Source organism: Dendrobates tinctorius, unplaced genomic scaffold (assembly GCF_039654945.1).
Source record: "Dendrobates tinctorius isolate UK_male_01 unplaced genomic scaffold, ASM3965494v1 ptg000103l, whole genome shotgun sequence".
In the NCBI taxonomy this organism is placed as follows: domain Eukaryota; kingdom Metazoa; phylum Chordata; class Amphibia; order Anura; family Dendrobatidae; genus Dendrobates; species Dendrobates tinctorius.
The window spans coordinates 6,283,271-6,302,344 of NW_027361771.1; the positions used below are offsets into that span (position 1 = coordinate 6,283,271).

Genomic DNA, 19,074 nt, shown 5'->3' on the forward strand with positions numbered 1-19,074 from the left:
CGCGTTATTGCACTTTTGTTCGGCGGTATGATAAAGCATTATTTTTTGCTTTGTTTTGTTTATTTTTATTTAAGGGGTTCGCTAAAGGGGTTAACTAATGGGACAGTTTTATAGGGCAGGTCATTACGGACGTGGCAATACTAAATGTGTGTACTTTTATTTTTTTTTTATTTCCAAAAACGAGTTTATTAGGGAATTTTTTTTATTTTTTTTTTTTTTTTAATTTATTTAGCGATTTTAATTATTTTTACACTTTTTTTTAACTTTATTATACTGTCCCAGGGGAGACATCCGTTTCATGTGACAGATCGCTGATCTGTCACATCACAGATCAGCGATCTGACACAGGCAGCGCAGAGGGCTTCCTCATGCCTGCGCTTTGCAGGCACTGAGGAAGCTGGCTCCCTGCAGGCCCCCGCCGCCATATTGGATCCGAGGACCTGCAGGAAAGGAGGCCCCCGGAGCAGCGCAGCACAGCACAGCACATCGCACTGCTCCGGGGGGGGGGGGGGCGCGCTCAGGGAAGCACGGATGCACAGTGCACAGTGCCGGGTGTCAGCTGTGATGATCAACTGACACCCGACAGCGATGATTGCTATGACGTACTATCCCGTCCATGGGCATAGGGACCCAGGTCCCATTGGCGGGATAGTACGTCAGATGGCAGAAAGGGTTTAACCCACAAACAAATTTACCGTATATACTCGTGAATAAGCTGAGATTTTCAGCCCATTTTTTGGGGCTAAAAGTCCCCCCTCTCGGCCTATACGCGAGCCATATACCAGGGGGGTTGGCGGGGGAGGGGTCAAAGACCATACTCAACTCCTGGCACATCTCTGCAGCCCCTGCTTCTCCCTCTGCCGTCTGCTTCCTGCGTTCAGCGGTCACGTGGTACTGCTCATTAAACTCATGAATATGAGCATATTTATGAGTTTAATGAGCAGCACCATGTGACCAGCTGAATGCAGGAAGCAGACTACAGAGGGAGAAGCAGGGGCTGCCGCTGCAGAGAAGACCTTGCGCCAGGAGAGGCGAGTATGACGGGGCAGAGTAATATTCACCTGTCCCCATTCCAAGCCGTGCACCGCTGTGTCTCCGGGTCCTCCTGCTGCGGCAGAGGGCGCAATGACGTAGTCAGTGTGCGCCCTCTGCTGTCACTGCAGAGACCCCGGAGAGTGAGACACAGTGGTGGATGGCGATGGAACAGGGACCGGCAAATATCGCCGGTGCCTCAAGACACCGGCACCTGGCCCCCAGCGACGAAGAGGGGAGTATGTCTTTTTTTTTTATTGCAACAGCAGCATATGGGGGGTACTTATGGAGCATCCTATGGGGCAGCATTAACACTTGTGCAGCAGCATATGGGGGGTATTTATGGAGCATCTTATGGGGCCAGCATTAACCCTTGTTCAGCAGCATATTATGGGGGGTATTTATGGAGCATCTTATGGGGCAGCATTAACCCTTGTGGGTATTTATGGAGCATCTTATGGGGCAGCATTAACCCTTGTGCAGCATGAGGGGTATTTATGGAGCATCTTCTTGGGCCAGCATTAACCCTTGTGCAGCAGCATATGGAGGGTTTTCTCTATGAAGCATCTTCTTGGACCACCATTAACCCTAGGCTTATTCGCGAGTCAATAGGTTTTCCCAGTTTCTTGTAGCAAAATTGGGGGGGGGGGGTCGGCTTATACACGAGTATATACGGTAATTTTATTCAACATTTTAATAGATCTTGGAATAATTATAAAGTTCCACAATTTGATGCGTTTAAAAAAAATGCTCCATGCTGAGATAATCTTATAAATGTGCTCCTGCTGTGTACTGTGTAATGGCTGTGTCTGACCGTACCGGAACATGGTTTGATCATACCACAGCTCCTGGGCTGGGGAAGAAGCAATAGAGAGGATACAGACAGGACAGCAGGGGAACACCGATTATTCTCTCTTTGAGGTAAAACAAGCAGGGAAATGTTTTACCTAAAAAAATAATCACTTACAATCCCATGCTGTCCTGTCTGTATACACTTTTGCTTCCCCCCCCTGCCCAAGAGCTGTGGTATGATCAGACCATGTTCCGGTACGGTCAGACACAGCCATTACACAGTTCACAACAGGGGCACATTTATAAGATTATCTCAGCACAGGAGCATTTTTATTTTTATTAAGACATCCAATTGTGGAAATTATTTTTATTCCAAGATTTATTAATTAAAATGTACTCTGTTTGCGGGAAAACCCCTTTTACTGTAGAATGGAAGTTTATACAACTTCATTATTTGCAGGATTTTATTTTCCCAAAAAGTGACACTAAAACTGAGATTTCAGCCTTATTGTGCAGCTGTAAATTGTTTTTCTTAACCAAAGAAATCTCTTAAAAAAAAAAAAAAAAAAAAAAAAAAAAAAAAAAAAAAAAGGGTGTTGTCCACCATTATACAATTAATGTTTAATCAATGCAGGGCCCCAATTAAAATAAAATCAATACTCCCTTCCTACAGCAGTGCAGCTCCTGCAATTTCAGTACGGCTATTCTTGGATTGTGAAGTGACGCTGTGTCATGGGCTGCCTGTAGCCAATGAGTAGCCGCTGTTCAACAGCACGTCATCAAAATTCCTTCAAGACGGATGTCTTCTCTGACGTAACAGTAAAAAACCTAAGCTACTGCAATGCCTTGTACACAGGGTAAGCGACATAGCAAATCAAAAGAATTATACTACATTTTTAATTGGAGGCATTTACTAATATTACTACACCTACTACATATTGGAGATCGGAATACCCCTACATTCTTGAAGGGAAGATGAGCTCATGTGTCAGAAGTAAAAGCTGCAAGATTGGTGATGCTTGTCCTGTGATAAATGCCCTCCAAAGAACTTCTCCCTACATTCAGTGTTATCCCTTCCCAATTCAGTGGGAAAGGATTAACTTCTTGAATGTGGGGGACAGGCTGCTCAGACAGCCAGAGATCCTGAGAATGGGGCTTTGCTTGTTCCACCTCTGCTCCACTCAGTCTGAGACTGTTGGCTTTAAGCACAGTGTGTATGGTCTTCACGGTTCCCCTAATGGCGTAATTTCTGGAATAGATAACGCCGCTTTAGTGGCGTAACTTATGAGGATTTTGATATGTGTAGTGACTACGAATTGTCCCTACCAAACTATGCTCATATTGGCTAGCTGGCTGGAACTGCCGTGTAAATGGCAAAAGTCAAATTTGTTTGCCGAGTTGTGCAAGTCATTGTCAGAACCAAGTAGTCTCTGGCTGATTGCCCTACACAGAAATTATATTCAGGGATTTTCCATGCAAAAAAGATAAAGATCAATTCCCAGACAAGTATGTTTCCATAGCTGTACCCACTCCTAACAACAGCTTCTAGGCCATCAATTCCTTAGAAGGAGTTTAATCAGCTTGGTCAAATTCTGGGTGGGTTTTGAGCAATTTCCACAAACACAATTTGACTTAGGCTAGTTTCACATTTGCGTGTCAGGGCGCAGCGACGGCCTGCGCACGGCCGCCGCTAAGCCCCGCCCCCTGCCGCGCCTCCTCCGGTAGCTCCGCCTACGGCGCATGACGCTGCATGCGTCCTCTATCTATCACTGGGGACGCAGGCCGTGCGCAGTATGCGTTTGGCGGCGCATGCGTCCTTTTGACGGTGCGCCGAGCGCAACCAAATTGCAACAGGTTGCGTTTGGTGCTGGTCGGCGCACTGTCAAAAGGACGCATGCGTCGCCAAACGCATACTGCGCACGGCCTGCGTCCCCAGTGATAAAGATAGGGGACCTACTGGAGGAGGCGCAGCAGGGGGCAGGGCTTAGCGGCGGCCGTGCACAGGCCATCGCTGCGCCCTGACACGCAAATGTGAAACTAGCCTTAGATTTCTGCCTGCACCCTTACAGTGAAGAGCTGCGCAATACATAAAATCAGTGCATCATTACAAGTTGGTTGGCAGACTTACTTAACCATTACTTGACATTTTCGCTGAAAATCATAAACTCCAAATCCGTGACTGGTGCCAAACGCTAATAACTTCCATTCAGAGTGCAGGGCCAAGGAAGTGACAGCAGCAGGTGGTTGGCATTGTACTAAGGCAAAAGGCTGAAACCCAGGGGCAAAGCGCACTGCGTCCTGTCGTGCATGAAGACGCTCGTGGCCTTTCCAACGATATCCTTCCTGCTCTTGTAAGAGATCCACCTGGGAATGGTCTACTGTGTGCTGGGAGGTCTCATCGTTCAGCTCCAGAACAAGGACCTGGGAAAAAAAAAATATAGCAGTTATAACAAAACAATTTTAAGTGGAAGAATGACTCAATGAGCAATGATGGAGCCACTGAAGAGTGTGTCTCGCAAGACTTGGGATCCCCAATTATGAGCCAGAGTGTCTATATTTTATATTTCAGTGGTCATTAATTTCTATAATTTGTGGAAACATGGGTAGTAACTGCAAGAGTCAGGCCAGTAAAAACTGGATGCTTGATTTCAAAAAGGGTTTGTCAAGATGAGACAGCCTTTTTAATGTGGTGATTTTTGAAAAGTAGAGAAAGGAAATATATTGTAAGAAAACGAAAGAACAAGATTGATGAAAATATCAAAGATAACCATGGAAAGGTAAATATTCTTAGCTGATTTTTTGTAGAGAATAGTTGCCTACTGTCGCTTGCAAAAGTATTCCACCCCACCTCCTCCCTTTCTTTTTACATTACAACCGGTGTTCAAATATTTTGGTAATTTTGGTAATCAGATTTGTGTGTGATGCATCAGCACTAAATAGTCTAAGTTGGAGAAGTGAAGTGTGAGAAATAGAGGCAAAAATTAAATTTATGGGATCAAAAACTAAAAATTGGCATGTGCATATGTATTCACCCCATTTACAATGAAACCCCTAAAGATTTCTGGTGCAAGCAATTTCCTTCATAAGTCACATGCTTATTAGTGAAGGGAAGACCTCCTGCGTGCAATCTAAGTGTCACAAGGTCTGTCAGTATATACACACAGAGACTGCAACACCATGAAGCAAGAGGAAATCACTAACCGAACACCACCATGAAGACCAAGGAGATCTCCAAACAAATAAGGGACAAAGCTGTTGAGAAGTACAAGTCAGGGTTGGTTTATGACAAAAAATAAAATATCCCAATCTCTGATGATCCTCAGAGCACCATCAAATCCATCATCATCAAATGAAAATAACATGGTACCACAACAAACCTGCCAAAAGAGGGCCGACCACCAAAACTCTCAGCCCATGCATTTAGATCAGAGAGAGAGCACAGAGGCCAAAGGTAACACTGAAGGAACAGCAGAGTTCCCAAGCAGAGACTGGCGTATCTGCCCATACGACCACAAATAAGCCGTACACTCCATAGAGGTGGCCTTTATGGAAAATTGGGCAGAAAAAAAGCCTTTACTTACACACATTATAAGGCTTGTTTTGAGTTCGCAAAAAGACGTGGAAGACTCCCCAAAAGTATGAAGGAAGATGCTGTGGTCAGAGGAGACCACAACTGAACCTTTTGGTTACCATGGTAAATGCTATCTCTGGAGCCAAATCAACACAGTTCATCACCCCAAGAACAACATTCATATAGTGAAACATAGTGGTGGCAGCATCATGCTGTGGGGATGTTTTTTTTGGCAACAGGGAAAACAGAGTTGAGGGGGAAGATGGATGGTGTGAAATACAGGGATATTCTTGATCAAAACCTGTTTCAGTCTGTCAGTGATTTGAGCAGGGCTGTGGAGTCGGAGTCGTGGAGTTGGAGTTAGTTTTGGTTGGAGTCGGAGTCGGTAGAAATGTACCGACTCCAGCTTTAAAAAAAAATGTATTAATATTTCATAATTGAACTTTCATATGAATTTTATAAATGTTACTCAAATATATATGTTCTATCAAACTATGAACAACAGTGATAAGCAGTTCTGCTGGAGATAGAGACATTTCTTACTTCTTGTGTGTCACTGTTCTCCACTGCCCTTATCTAATCTTATACTTGGTTAACCTCATGCTGCCCCAACCCCCCTACTTACAATGTATGAAACTGAAAGTGAAAATGTGTTGCAAATTCTTAGTAGTAAAGCTCCTCCTCTAGACGAGATCATACTAGGTGTGCATCTTCCAAGCATCTCACAGCTGCCTGCTACTCAGAAGAGGAAGACTGTAAGAAGTATTATCCTTTCAACAAACTTTGCATCAGTTAACTGTGAGTACATGAGGAATAATAACAGTATTACTGACCACTATATCAGTTGTACGACCTGGCAATAATTTTGTACAATTGTTTTTAGGAAAAACAATTGTCATTTGGATTGTGAATGCAGAATTAAAAACCTGAGAATGTCAAAGAAGCATCACATTAAATCAGCTGTATTTGAACATTTCACCATCACTCAAGATAGAAAACATTATGTCTGTCAGTGTATGACAAATGATCCAGACGAAAACAAATGCTGTGAAGCCAAGATGAGTGCATATTCAGGCAAAGATAAAAATGCTCCTACCAGAGCTTCTAATCTAAAGAGACATTTACAGCGCTTTCATCCAGAAGTACTGAAAGCAGTGGATGAGAAAGACTGCATCCAAACCAATGAACCAGTGCCCAGCTCTTCCAACCAAAGGAGCAGAGAACTTTGCAGCCATCAGTTGCAAGATATTTTGTCAGTGACAAAGTTACTGTGACAATGACAGTAGATACATTTAAAAAACAGATCATAGAGCTTGTTGTAAAGGATAGTGTGCCTATTTCATTATTTTCATGACCAGCTTTTATGTGTCTGAATGGGGAAATGGCCCGCAAGCTTGGTGTTTCTCTGGAGAGAGAGAGTATTAGAAAATTAGTAATCGAAGAAGCTTTTAAACAAAAGGAAGAACTTAAAAAAAACTCTCAAGGGACGCTTTGTTTCTTAAAATGGATGCCTGCACACGTCACAGAGTGAACTATTTTGCCATCAATGTCCGATTTGTTTGTGACAAAAATGAAATAGTTACCAAGACATTGGCAGTAAAAGACACCAAAGCTCATCACACCAGTGAGTTTCTCCAGGTCTTGGTGGAAAAGGTTCTGCAAGACTATGAACTTAAAAAAGAGCAAGTTCTTTCTGTCGTAACTGACAATGCTTCAAATATGATAAGTACTATTAAGCTAATGAATGAGAGTAATGATGGTGACCAGCAGCTAGAAGAACATTCTGGGTCCACAGACACAGAAATGTTTGAAATAGAGGAACACAGTATTGTAACTGAGGAGCAAACTGAAGTTGCTTCAGATGAACAGCAACATGATAGTTTAGATGATCTTGTTGAAACTGTGTCAATATGTTCTTTCATTCATCACATGCGCTGTGTTGTGCATACGCTACAGCTGGCTATAAGAGACAGTCTGCAAGAAGGACATGCTGCTGCACTGATTGGCAAGGTGAGAAAATTGGCTACTGTTGCCAGAACCCCTAAAGTTGACTCAATTTTGAAGAGACGTGCTGGAAAAGGGGCAATTATTGATCAAGCCACACGATGGGGCAGTACTTACTTAATGATTCAGCGCTTGGTTGAACTGAAAACCTTTCTTGTAGACATGGCTAACCCTCAACTGACGCTAAATGAAAGTCAGTGGAATCAGGTGACTGAGCTGGAACAATTGCTAGAGCACCCATTTACAGTGACTAAAAAATTACAAGCAGAGGACTTAACTCCAGGTATTTTCTTAAAGGAGTGGAAGAACCTGATGTTTCGCCTGTCCCAAAGAGGAGGGTTAATTGCAAGTGGGATTGCTACATCAATGAAACGGAGAGAGGAGCTACTATTACAAAATAACATTCTTTTGGCAGCTGTTTATGTAGACCCAATGCATCGGATTCTTCTAGATGATCAACAGCTAAGTAAAGGAAAAGAAGCTCTGTTTGAAATAGCAGTAAGGATGAAAGGGTTGCAGAACAGTCAGGAGGAACAAGAAGAATTTGGTCGTCCTGCCACATCTTCACCCTCATCATCAACTGATGAAGAATTTAATTTCGAAAAATATTTGGATCACAAGGACCGTGCAAAGCGTTCCCGCATAGAAGAGTCATCCCCATCAAGGAACACAGCCAGTACATTTCAGCAGAATTTTTCATGTGCACTAAAAGAAATTGAGAAATTTGACCGTTCATCAAAAATAACGGTGCAACAGGCGATTCCTCTGTATCCTGACATTGTCAGAGATGTTGCCCGAGTGGTTACTGCTTTGCCACCAACACAAGTTAGTGTAGAGAGGTTGTTCTCTGCTCTCAAAATAATTAGATCAGATTTGAGGGCATCCATAAAGGAGGATCTGACAGAGGCAATACTTTTTCTGAGGACAAATTTATAGATTTCTTCTTATTAACTGCATAAAAGTGTTTATTGCATATTTACTTACAGTTTAGAAAAGTTTATAAAAGTTATTTGCTATATTCTAATTGTATTCTAATAAATGTAGTTTTTGCTCTAAGTGGTCTGATTACTTATATGATGGTGAGAAACTGAATAAGCACGATGTTTAATATTTTACAACAGTAAATTTGTTATGTATTGGCCATTTATGAAGGAGTCGGAGTCAGAGCCGGAGCCTGATAAAATCCAGGAGTCGGAGTCAGAGTCGGAGTCGCAACTGTGGCTTACCGACTCCACAGCCCTGGATTTGAGACTGGGACGGTGGTTCACCTTCCAAAAAGACAATGTCCCAAAGCATACTGCTAAAGCAACACTCGAGTGGTTTAAGTGGAAATGTGTAAATGTTTTAGAGTGGATTAGTCAAGGCCCAGACCTTAATCCAATTTATAATCTATGGTCAGACTTGAAGATTGCTGCTGACCAGAGGAAACCATCTAAAGGGCTGTCACACTAAGCGATATCGCTAGCAATATCGCTACATCACTGGTTTTTGTGACGTTATAGCGATATCGCTATGTCTGATACTTACCTCCGACCGCTCCCCCGCTGGTTATCGCTGATCGCGCGAGAACGTCCTGGGCCGGTTCTCGTCGTCAGCTTCCTGCTGGGGCTTCGTGCTGTGACGACGAGCGACGCGTGGAGGCGGACGGGAGGATGTCTGGATCGCCTCATCTGACAGGTAAGTAGCGACCCCTGCGATGTCGCTGGTGAGATCTACCTGTGTGGCAGCTCACTAGCGACTACTTAGCTATGTACCAGCGATCCTGACCGCGTCATATCGCTGGTCGGGATCGCTGGTACATCACTAAGTGTGACAGTACCTTAACTTGAAGGTACTGGACAATTTTGCTTTGAGGAATGGGTAAGAATCCCAGTGACAAGATGTGGAAAGCTCAGAGACTTATCCAAAGTGACGTACAGCTGTAATTGCCACAAAAGGAGGGTTGAATAGTAATCCACAGTGAAGTTTTCAGTTATTTTGTCCTATTTGCTTCACAATCAAAAGAAAACCAAATGTACACATGTGTAGGTATGTTCTTTATATGAACTGATGCAATCCCTCAAGAAAAAAAAAAAAAGTTAATTTCCAGGTTGTGAGGTAGCAATGGAGGTGATTACTTGTGCAAGTCACTGTATATAGTGGAAAACTTGGTTCCTAAATCAATGATTTTGACAATGTGGGCACACAGGAATTTCTCCAGAGTGAAAACTTTGAGAGCAAAGGTTTAACTCCTTCATAACCTATGATGTATATACAGACATAGGTTGTGTCCCTGCAAATCAGCTAACATGTGCCAGAAAACATGCAGGCTCAGCTGACATGTGCTCCTATCAGCCATGGGTGGAACTGCGATCCACCCGTGGCTGACATGTTAAATACCGCTGTCAATCTCAGACCGCGGCATTTAACATGGCCGCACCAGAAGCTTGTCACTTAATCCCACCCATCAGTGCCTGCAGGAGACCCCTGTGGTTGACACTGCCAATGTGCCATGAGCGCCGCCCCGTGGCCGGAGCTCATAGCAGATGATCATTTTAGCTACACCTCGCAGGGCTGCAGCTTCTAATCTCCCATAGAGACTATTGAAACACGTAAAAAAGTAAAAGTAAATAAAAAAAATTAAAAATATTTTTTTAAAAATGTAAAAAAATATACAGGTTGCTGACACTATGGTATCATGCCTGTGTACTATTCAAAATAATAAGACACAGGCATACCACCCTCTGGACTTTAGACGGCTGCTGCCTCACCAATTGTCTCTTCCAGATATGTTGTCAGATTGGGCAATGATATATAAAGACAGCAGTACTTCACAAACCCTTTAAAGTGAATAAGTCCTCAGAAAATGCTGAAATGTGTAAATCAGATGTTTTTAACATCATATAGTGATATGAAAAAGAAAAACACTACACACAACAGAAATCTTGCAATTTTCACCCTGGCCACTAGGCCTTATGCTACAATCGGGGTTCCTGATCTATACAGAAGAATTTTTAGCACTCAGAATCAGACAGGATTACAATCAAAGGTCACAATTGAGGAAGGTCACTAATCCCCTCCTTCCCCACTCTTCAGAATATTTTCTGTCCAGATTGAAGCCTCCTCAAATAATGCTTCAAAAATAAAGAAATACAATTATTCTTTTCTAAAGAAAAAAATACAATTGTTCTATTGTTCTGACTGGAAACAGAAGACTAATATTACATGTAGAAGCAGGGTACAAGAATTTGTGTTTTAATATAGTTAGTGATATGGAAAAAAAAAAACACATTAACATTATAAAAACAATAAACCTTATCTAGATAATAGACAATTTTTTGATGACACATTCCCTTTAATAATTTGTAGTTGAGTGAGGGGTGGTACTTCAGTTTACAATCTTCGACTCCTACTGTGTATATAGATGTGGATAAGACTTAAGGTACTGTCACACTAAGCGATATTGCTAGCGATATCGCTGTGTCTGATACTTACCTACGACCCGCTCCCCCGCTGGTTATCGCTGATCGCGCGAGAACGTCCTGGACTGTTTCTCGTCGTCAGCTTCCTGCGGCGCTTCCTGTGAAGAGACGAGCGTGGAGCCGGGCGGGAGGACGCAGGATCGCCTAGTGTGACAGGTAAGTAGCGACCCCCGTCCCCAGCGATGTCGCTGGTGAGATCTGCCTGTGTGGCAGCTCACTAGCGACCACTTAGCGATGTACCAGCGATCCTGACCGCGTCATATCGCTGGTACATCGCCAAGTGTGACAGTACCTTTATTCTGCAGCAGGCAAAAGATTGTGAGGGGTGCGGAGATGCCTGAACTTTTGGAACATCCTGCAAACGTAGAAAGTTTTTAAGACAAAATAAGAGATGAGGACATCAAGAAAGAAATTGCTAAGATAATTTGGGCATTTTTGGTTTCATGTTCCCTTAACCAGATGGGCCATCTTAAGCGCTTAGCCGAGGTTTAGTGAAGTAAAAATAAGTATTGCTCACAGATTTAAGGTTAACGACCAGAGGTATTTTTGCATTTTCGTTGTTCACTCCCCTTCTTCCCAAAGCCATAACTTTATTTTTTGGTCAAAATGGCCAAGTGAGGGCTTATTATATTCTGTGGGATGAGTTGTATTTTTAAACGACACCATTGGTTTTACCATGTTCTATACTCTAAAAACGGGGAAAAAAATTCCAAGTGCGGTGAAATTGCAAAAAAAAAGTGCAATCCCACAATTTATTTTTACCATGTTCACTAAATGCTAAATCTGACCTGCCATTATGATTCTCCAGGTCATTACAAGTTCACAGACCCCAAACATGGCAGGGTTCTTTTTTATCTAAGTGGAGAAAAAAAAAATCCAAACTTTGTTTAAAAAAAAAAAAAAAAAAGCGCCATTTTTCAATACTCGTAGTGTCTCCATTTTTAATGATCTCGGGTTGGGTGAGGTATAGATATTGATCGCCCGTTATTGCATTTTATTGCAATGTAGCAGCGACCAAAAAGCATAATTCCGGTGTTTTACTTTCTCGCTACGTCGTATAGCGATCAGGTTAATCCTTTTTCATATTGATAGAGCGGGCGATTCTGAACACAGCAATACCAAATATATACATCTTGGATTTTTTTTTATCGTTTCATTTTGAATGGGATGAAAGGGGGGTGATTTGAACTTTTATATTTTTTTTCATTTTTTTTAATATTTTTAACTTTTTTTTTCCCCCACTTTTGGCATGCTTTAATAACCTTTATGGGGGTCTAGAAGCAGCCATAACCCGATCGGCACTGCTACATACAGGAGATAATCAGATTGCCTGTATGTAGTATAATTGCTGACTTGCTATAAGCGCTGACCAATGGTCAGCACTCACAGCAATCCGGCACTGACAACCATAGAAGTCTGCAGAAGACCTCCGATCACTTGACGGGGGTCACCGATGAGCGGGATTTCAGGCGCGCTTGCTGGACGCGTGAGTGAAATGCCGCTGTCAAGAGTTTCAGTGCAGCATTTAACAGGTTAACAGCTCTGAGTGGATAGCGATTCCACCCGCAGCTGTTGTGTGCACATCAGGGCTGTGGAGTCGGAGCCGGAGTCGTGGAGTCGGAGTCGGAGTCGGTGCTCATTTTGGTGGAGTCGGAGTCGGAGTTGGAGTCGGTATAAAATGGACCGACTCCAACTCCTAAAATATATAATAAATTGGGTACAGTAATTCAATGCAGGATGTGCTGAATATTTTTTCATAGGAGTTTGGGAAAGTTATGAAATGTCCTATAAATGGCTGTTCTATTCCTGATCTAAGGCTACATTCACACACAGCGTTTTTCCTGTGTTTTTTGAGGATACGTTTTTCAGCTGCAAAAGCTGATCATCTTTTTAAAAAACCGCATCACCTGAAAGGTTTTTGAGCTCATAGATAATATTTTCAATAGCAAAAGCAGATTAGAAATCTTCTCTATCTATATATCCATTTATCCACATCTGTCTATCCATATCGTATCTGTACCAAAAAGAATGAAAACCGGGTAGTACACCAATATATATTCTGTTCTATCTAAATATCTTGATTATTGGATCATAAAAATGATTAAATGTCTGAGGTTCACATTGTACTACAATAAATTTTTCATTTAAATATAAGCAATATGTGTGGGAGTCGGAGTCGGAGTTGTGGAGTCGGAGTTGGAGTCGGAGTCGGTGTAAGGGAAATTGAGGAGTCGGAGTCGCAGGTTTGGCTTACCGACTCCACAGCCCTGGTGCACATGCCAGCTGTTCAGCGCCGGAGCCCACATCAAAGGGAGGTATTCAGATATCGGCGTACTATTACGCCTGATGTCAGAAAGGGGTTAAAGGGGTCGTATACTACTGGGACAACCCCTTTTAATTTCGTATGTTTGCCCTCGTTAAAATAAAAACTAAAAAAACTTTACACTGCCCTCTGATGCAGGTCAAGCGGAGTTGCCACTTGTGTCCTGGGGGCTTACATGAGGTTGTTACGTCACATGAGCCCTGTGCCCAATCATTGCCGGCTTCACTGTCCCCGCATGGACAAATCCTTTAATACTTTTCCCTTTATGGTGCAGCTTCCCTTCAAGCGCACTCACCTGTCCTGCAGTCCCACCTATAGATAGGTATCCACTATATTTACAAAGGTAAATCTTCTGAATTCCCAGACGTGGATCATCACTGTAAGGGTCAAAGCAGCCAACCTGCAATAGCCAAATATTAAGTAATTATCATAGTACTGCCAGTTTCAATAAAAGGTTAACATTTTTTTATGGGTGCGTTTACCGATGTTTCAAGAGTATTCTTTTCGTACAGTCACTTTAGTTGTGATCTCTAGTCATGTGAATATGTCCCATTTTAAGTATGCCCAAGACTCGCTGGGCACAGTGCGCTTGCCTTGGCAACTGTACAACCAAAAGTACTTACTGCATCCCTCCATACCTGATGGAAGACTTCGCAATGAAAGACGTTCTCTGGGTACTGAGATTTTCCGCAGCAATTTTATTTAATAGTTTACTTAAAGGGGTTGTTTTTTTTTTGTTTTTTTTTTCCACAAATGTTTCCCCATATGCTCAATTTGTTAAAAACACACACAATACTACTCTTCACTCACCCAGTGCTGTGGGTCCAGTGTGGTGTCTCTCCCGCTGTCATGGTCTGTTTGACTGCAGCACTCTTGATGGGATGTCAGCACTGCAGCCAATCACTGAGCTTATCGACTCTGAACTGCTTGTACTGTAAAAACAGGAAGAGCCTCTGGGCTCAGTGAGTAGCTGCAGGCAAATAGAGACCAGGGCAGTGGTGGAAAGATAATTGCTGGACCCAAGGAGATAGTGAAGCGCGTTTTTTTTTTTTTTTGTTTTTTTAATTAATTGAGCATTTGGGGAAGATTTTTTTCAGATGATTCAGTTAGACATGTGAAATTAGACAAAGAACTGCACTTACTTTCCTCAATGGGGGCCACTCCTCTTCTCCTTGGGAATTCAGGTTTTCATTTGGGTCCATATCAGTCTGGAACACTCCCACTGTGCTCATTTTGTACATCAGCTGAAGGCAAATGCCAGATGCATCCCAGAAGCGCACAGTGCCATCCTCATGCCTGAGAATGGAGAACATCCATATTAATTACATACCATAGTAGAAAAAAAGCAGGACAAAGGCACAGCTGTATGACCTCGGGTTAATGAAGCTGCACACACATCAGGGAACACCGGAGCCACTTCCAAGGAAAATAGTCTGTACATCCATAGAGAAGAAAGTGGATGGGCACAGTTCGTCCCATGCAAAATAATCCTTTATTGTGGCATCAAGTTACCAACAGTAGGCAGATAAAACCATGGAGCAAGTACAGACAATCGTTACACGCTTACATTGCGCTTCAACAGGTCATATGTAGGACAAAGCTCACAACATATTTAAAAAGCAACCATTGCCCTTGTCCCACCCACCAATCAGGTGACAGCATCTCATTAATTATGAACATGTGGAAAGCAAAAAAAATTGCAGAAGACAGATTTATAAAAAGAAAAACCACAAAACACAGCCATGTCGATTTTATCATTGAAACCCGATGGACCTTGAGCACGAGTCCAAATAATCCATCTAGCCTCCTTTCCTAATAATAATGTATTTAGGTCCCCTCCTTGTGCAGGCATTTTAACAGTTTCAATCCCTGCGAACCGTAAAACTTCAGGATCACCTGCATGTTTTTTTCGTATATGTTCAATTAATCTCGGGACCCCTTTACCTGAGGTGATGGAGTTAAAGTGCTCCCGGAAACGTACAAGTAAGGGACGGATAGTCTTTCCAATGTAGTGAAAACTGCATGGGCAAAAAGCAACGTATACAACGAAGTTTGTGCGGCATGTTATAAAATCTTGAACTTTATGTGAAATACCTCCCATCTGTAAATATTTAGCAGTAAGATGAAGGAACAGAAAGAACAATTTCCTCATTTATTTTTTTTAAATTCGTTTATTAAACCATAAGCAGTTTTACAATACATACATTCAGTGCAAAATGTTAAGCCTAGTACAAAATAGATATGTACAATTAGCATGAAGACATGAGGCATAATATGTGCATCAACTGTATGTAAATAAAGCAGACATAATATCAATTGAATCACAATGGTGTTATGTTATTGTACCAGTAATAAAACCTGCCTGGCTTCTAAACTCAACCGACATCTACTAAAACATTAACTATTCTGCAGCCTACTTCTATATAGCAAGCAGTTTATTGTGCGACATCTCCGCTCTGCAAGGTAAAGTGAAAGGAGTTCCATCTCTCCCAAATCTTTTTAAATTCACCTGGGCACCCTCTATTCTGATACAGTGTCCTTTCATATGGGATAATTGAATTTACGAGAGTGATCCAGGACCCAAGAGAAGGAGGTGAGTTCCCCATCCATCGTAGTGCCAGTATCTTTCGTGCCATGAACAGTGTCTCCCGTAAAAAAATCCCAACATAATGACCCCATGTTTCCTCATCCCACACTCCAAACAGACATATCAGCGGTTCGAGGGGAACAGGCGTTTGTACCAAGGATGTTAATAACGACGTCACCCCCCTCCAGAATTGCACAACAGGACAGCACCAAATCATATGAATAAAGTCTGCATCCATTGAATGACATCTCAAACACTCCGATGACGGATATCGGCCCATCTTAAAGAGTCGAATTGGGGTCAAATATGATTGATTAATAATGTACAATTGTATCATCCTGTTGTTGGCAGACGGAGACACCCAGATTGGTGACTCCAGAATTTCTTCCCATTCCTCATCCCGTGTATCAGGAATGAGCCTCTCCCATTTCTTCTTAACGGAGTCTATGGCACATTCTGTCCCCACTGACAACATATATGTATATAGAGAGGAGATGAGACCTTGAGGGCCCTGTGACTTGAGGATCCCTATCAAGGGCATCACTCATATCTAAATTTCTCATATGCGATTGAAAAGCTGACCTTAGTTGTAGATAACGGAAAAACTGGGATCTTGGGACACCGTGATTGACTTGTAATTGCTCAAAGGATATTAAAGTACCATGATCGTATAGATCACCTATCGTAGAGACACCGTACTGAACCCGGAACTCGGCAGACGGATGTTCACGCAGCACCGGGAGGTAGTCATTATTCCACAGGGGCATTTCAACTATAACATCGCCAAATCCAACCACCCCCTTAATCTGTCTCCATATAGATCGTGCCAGACGGAGCAGAGGCAGTAGTCTCAGGACATTTATTTTCCTCATTTCTAAAATACCTAGTGGGCAACCAGTCCCTGCAGCATGAAGATGACTCTCAGAATTCGGGAGGTGGCTTCCAGGCATCCATGCACTTAAGGCCTTGGCCTGTCCAGCTAGATAATATAAAAAAAAAAATTGGGTAATGCTGCTCCCCCTCCCCTCTTTGGCCTCTGTAGAGTGGTCAACTTTAGTTTGGGCCTGGCTTTCCCCCAAATAAAGGATGTGGTTTGGGAATTTAAATGAGCAAAAAAGGATTTGGGCACCACCACCACACTATGTTGAAGAAAGTAGTTTTAAGCTTGGGGAGTAATATCATTTTAATTAAATTAATACGTCCGGCTACAGACAATGGAAGCTTACCCCAGATCGCAAATTTACCCCTAACCGTCTCCAGCAGTGGTTGTATATTGAGTTGTAGATCAAATTTACTGCCCTTAGAGATATGAAACCCCAAATATTTGAAACTGGTCACGATGGGCAGCAGGGAGAGAATCTCAAGTTGTGGCATTGGAGCATGGGAAAGAGGCATCAAAGCAGATTTATCCCAGTTTATGTAAAGGCCAGAATATTTACTAAATTTATTTATGGTAGTAATCACTCTTGTCAGGGTTTCCTCTGCTTTGTCCATAAATATCACCATATCATCAGCGTATAAGCCTATGGTATCCGTCCGACCCGCTATCTCTATACCAGCGATATCAGGGGATAATCTTATACGAATTGCCAGCGCCTCAATAGCGAGAGCAAAAAGGGCCAGGGAAAGAGGACACCCCTGATGGGTTCCCCTATGCAATGAAAATGATTCAGATATGGAGCTATTTACGATGACCTGGGCCTTGGGCTTCATGTATAAGACATTGACCCAGTTTTGGAATCTTTCGCAAAATCCATATCTCTGCAAACATGCACGGAGAAAAGGCCATTCAAGTGAGTCAAAGGCCTTGGCCGCATCTAGTGATGCCAATGCCCATTCATTATCCTGTACCAGAGAACTATATTGGGCCACTGACTGGACACGTCTGATATTTGTGGAAGTGCTCTTACCCGGCATAAAACCCATCTGATCAGGGTGTACAAGATCCAATATAACGGTATTTACTCTTTTGGCTAAAATTTTTGTAAAAATTTTATAATCCACATTTACTAGTGATATAGGCCTATACGATCCACAATCCAAAGGGTCCTTCCCCTCCTTTTTTAGAACTATTATATTGGCCTCATAAAAAGACTCCAGCATGCATCCCCCCTCCCAAATCCCACGAAACACTCAACAAAAGAGGCGCCAGTATATCCTGATATTTTCTATATAACTCCACAGGAAATCCATCCGGCCCAGGGGCCTTCCTGGAGGCCATGCCTTGTATGGTATCCTCTACCTCCTCTAGAGTAAACTCAGCATTCATATAGGCCTGTTGGGAAGGACTTAGCGTGGGAAACTCTATATCTAACAAATAGTCCAAACACTCTGGGCCATCCACATCTGTCTTAGAATTGTACAATGAGCCATAATAGTCAAAAAAGCACCTTAGTATCTCCTCAGTTGAGGAGACCAATGTACCATCTGAATCACGGATCTGTAGAATTGTGTTGGTTGCACTGTGCTGTCGTACTAAGTAGGCCAGAAACTTACTCGCCTGATTCCCCATCTCAAAATAAGACTGCCGGGCAAAAAATAATTTACGTTTCGTCTTCGTGTCCGTGTATTGAGCATATAACCTTTGAGCGGTCAGCCATTCTATCCTATTACTGTTAGATTGATCCGATATATAGGCTGCCTCCGAGTCTTTCAGACGTCGCTCCATCTCGCCATCCTCCTCCGATGTCACTCGCTTAATGTGAGAAATTGTAAAGGATAAACAACCCCGTAAATATGCTTTAAGAGCATCCCAAAATACATTAATATTTCGGGGTGAGACGAGACGAAGCAACGTAGCTGATCAATCGTTCTATAAGGGGCCGTTATCAACTTCAGCCAAAAAGGGTTCAGCTTCCATGCCATTCTGTTAGTCAATGGCCCATATTTAAGTTTGAGAATGACTGGACTATGATCCGAAACTCCCCTGTTCCCGTGTTTAATGTCCTCCACCCATGCCGCCAAACCGCTGGATCCAAAAATGTAGTCTATGCGAGACAGAGCGTTTAGTGGAGGAATGGCAAGTGTATTCCCTCATCTCTGGATGGTGCACTCTCCATAGATCTAGCCACCCACTACCCGCCATGAATTGTGACAGTTGGGATGAGCTCAGGGGGGGACCCCACCCTGTATTCCATCGCCCAGTCTCAATTTATCAAGATGGCTATGCATGACCAGATTAAAATCTCCCATACAGATGACATGTGCGTCTGGGTAACTTAAAGCGAAGCTCAATGCCCTCTGGAGAATTGATATATTAGCCGGAGGGGGATTGTAAATACAAAGGATGACATATTTCCGAGAG

At 42.7% G+C, this 19,074-nt stretch overlaps 1 protein-coding gene across 2 annotated transcripts in view; it reads right to left on the minus strand.

Annotated features, from left to right (window-relative positions):
• Nucleotides 1-19,074, minus strand: part of LLGL2 (LLGL scribble cell polarity complex component 2) — a 168,102-nt gene that overhangs the window by 35,143 nt on the left and 113,885 nt on the right. For both annotated transcript variants that reach the window (XM_073587996.1, XM_073587995.1), the window contains 3 exons: nt 14,326-14,479; nt 13,479-13,583; nt 3,953-4,245 (listed from right to left, as the gene is read on the minus strand). In XM_073587996.1, the coding sequence (XP_073444097.1) occupies nt 3,953-4,245; nt 13,479-13,583; nt 14,326-14,479 (552 nt within the window). The remainder of the gene's footprint in view (nt 1-3,952; nt 4,246-13,478; nt 13,584-14,325; nt 14,480-19,074) is intronic.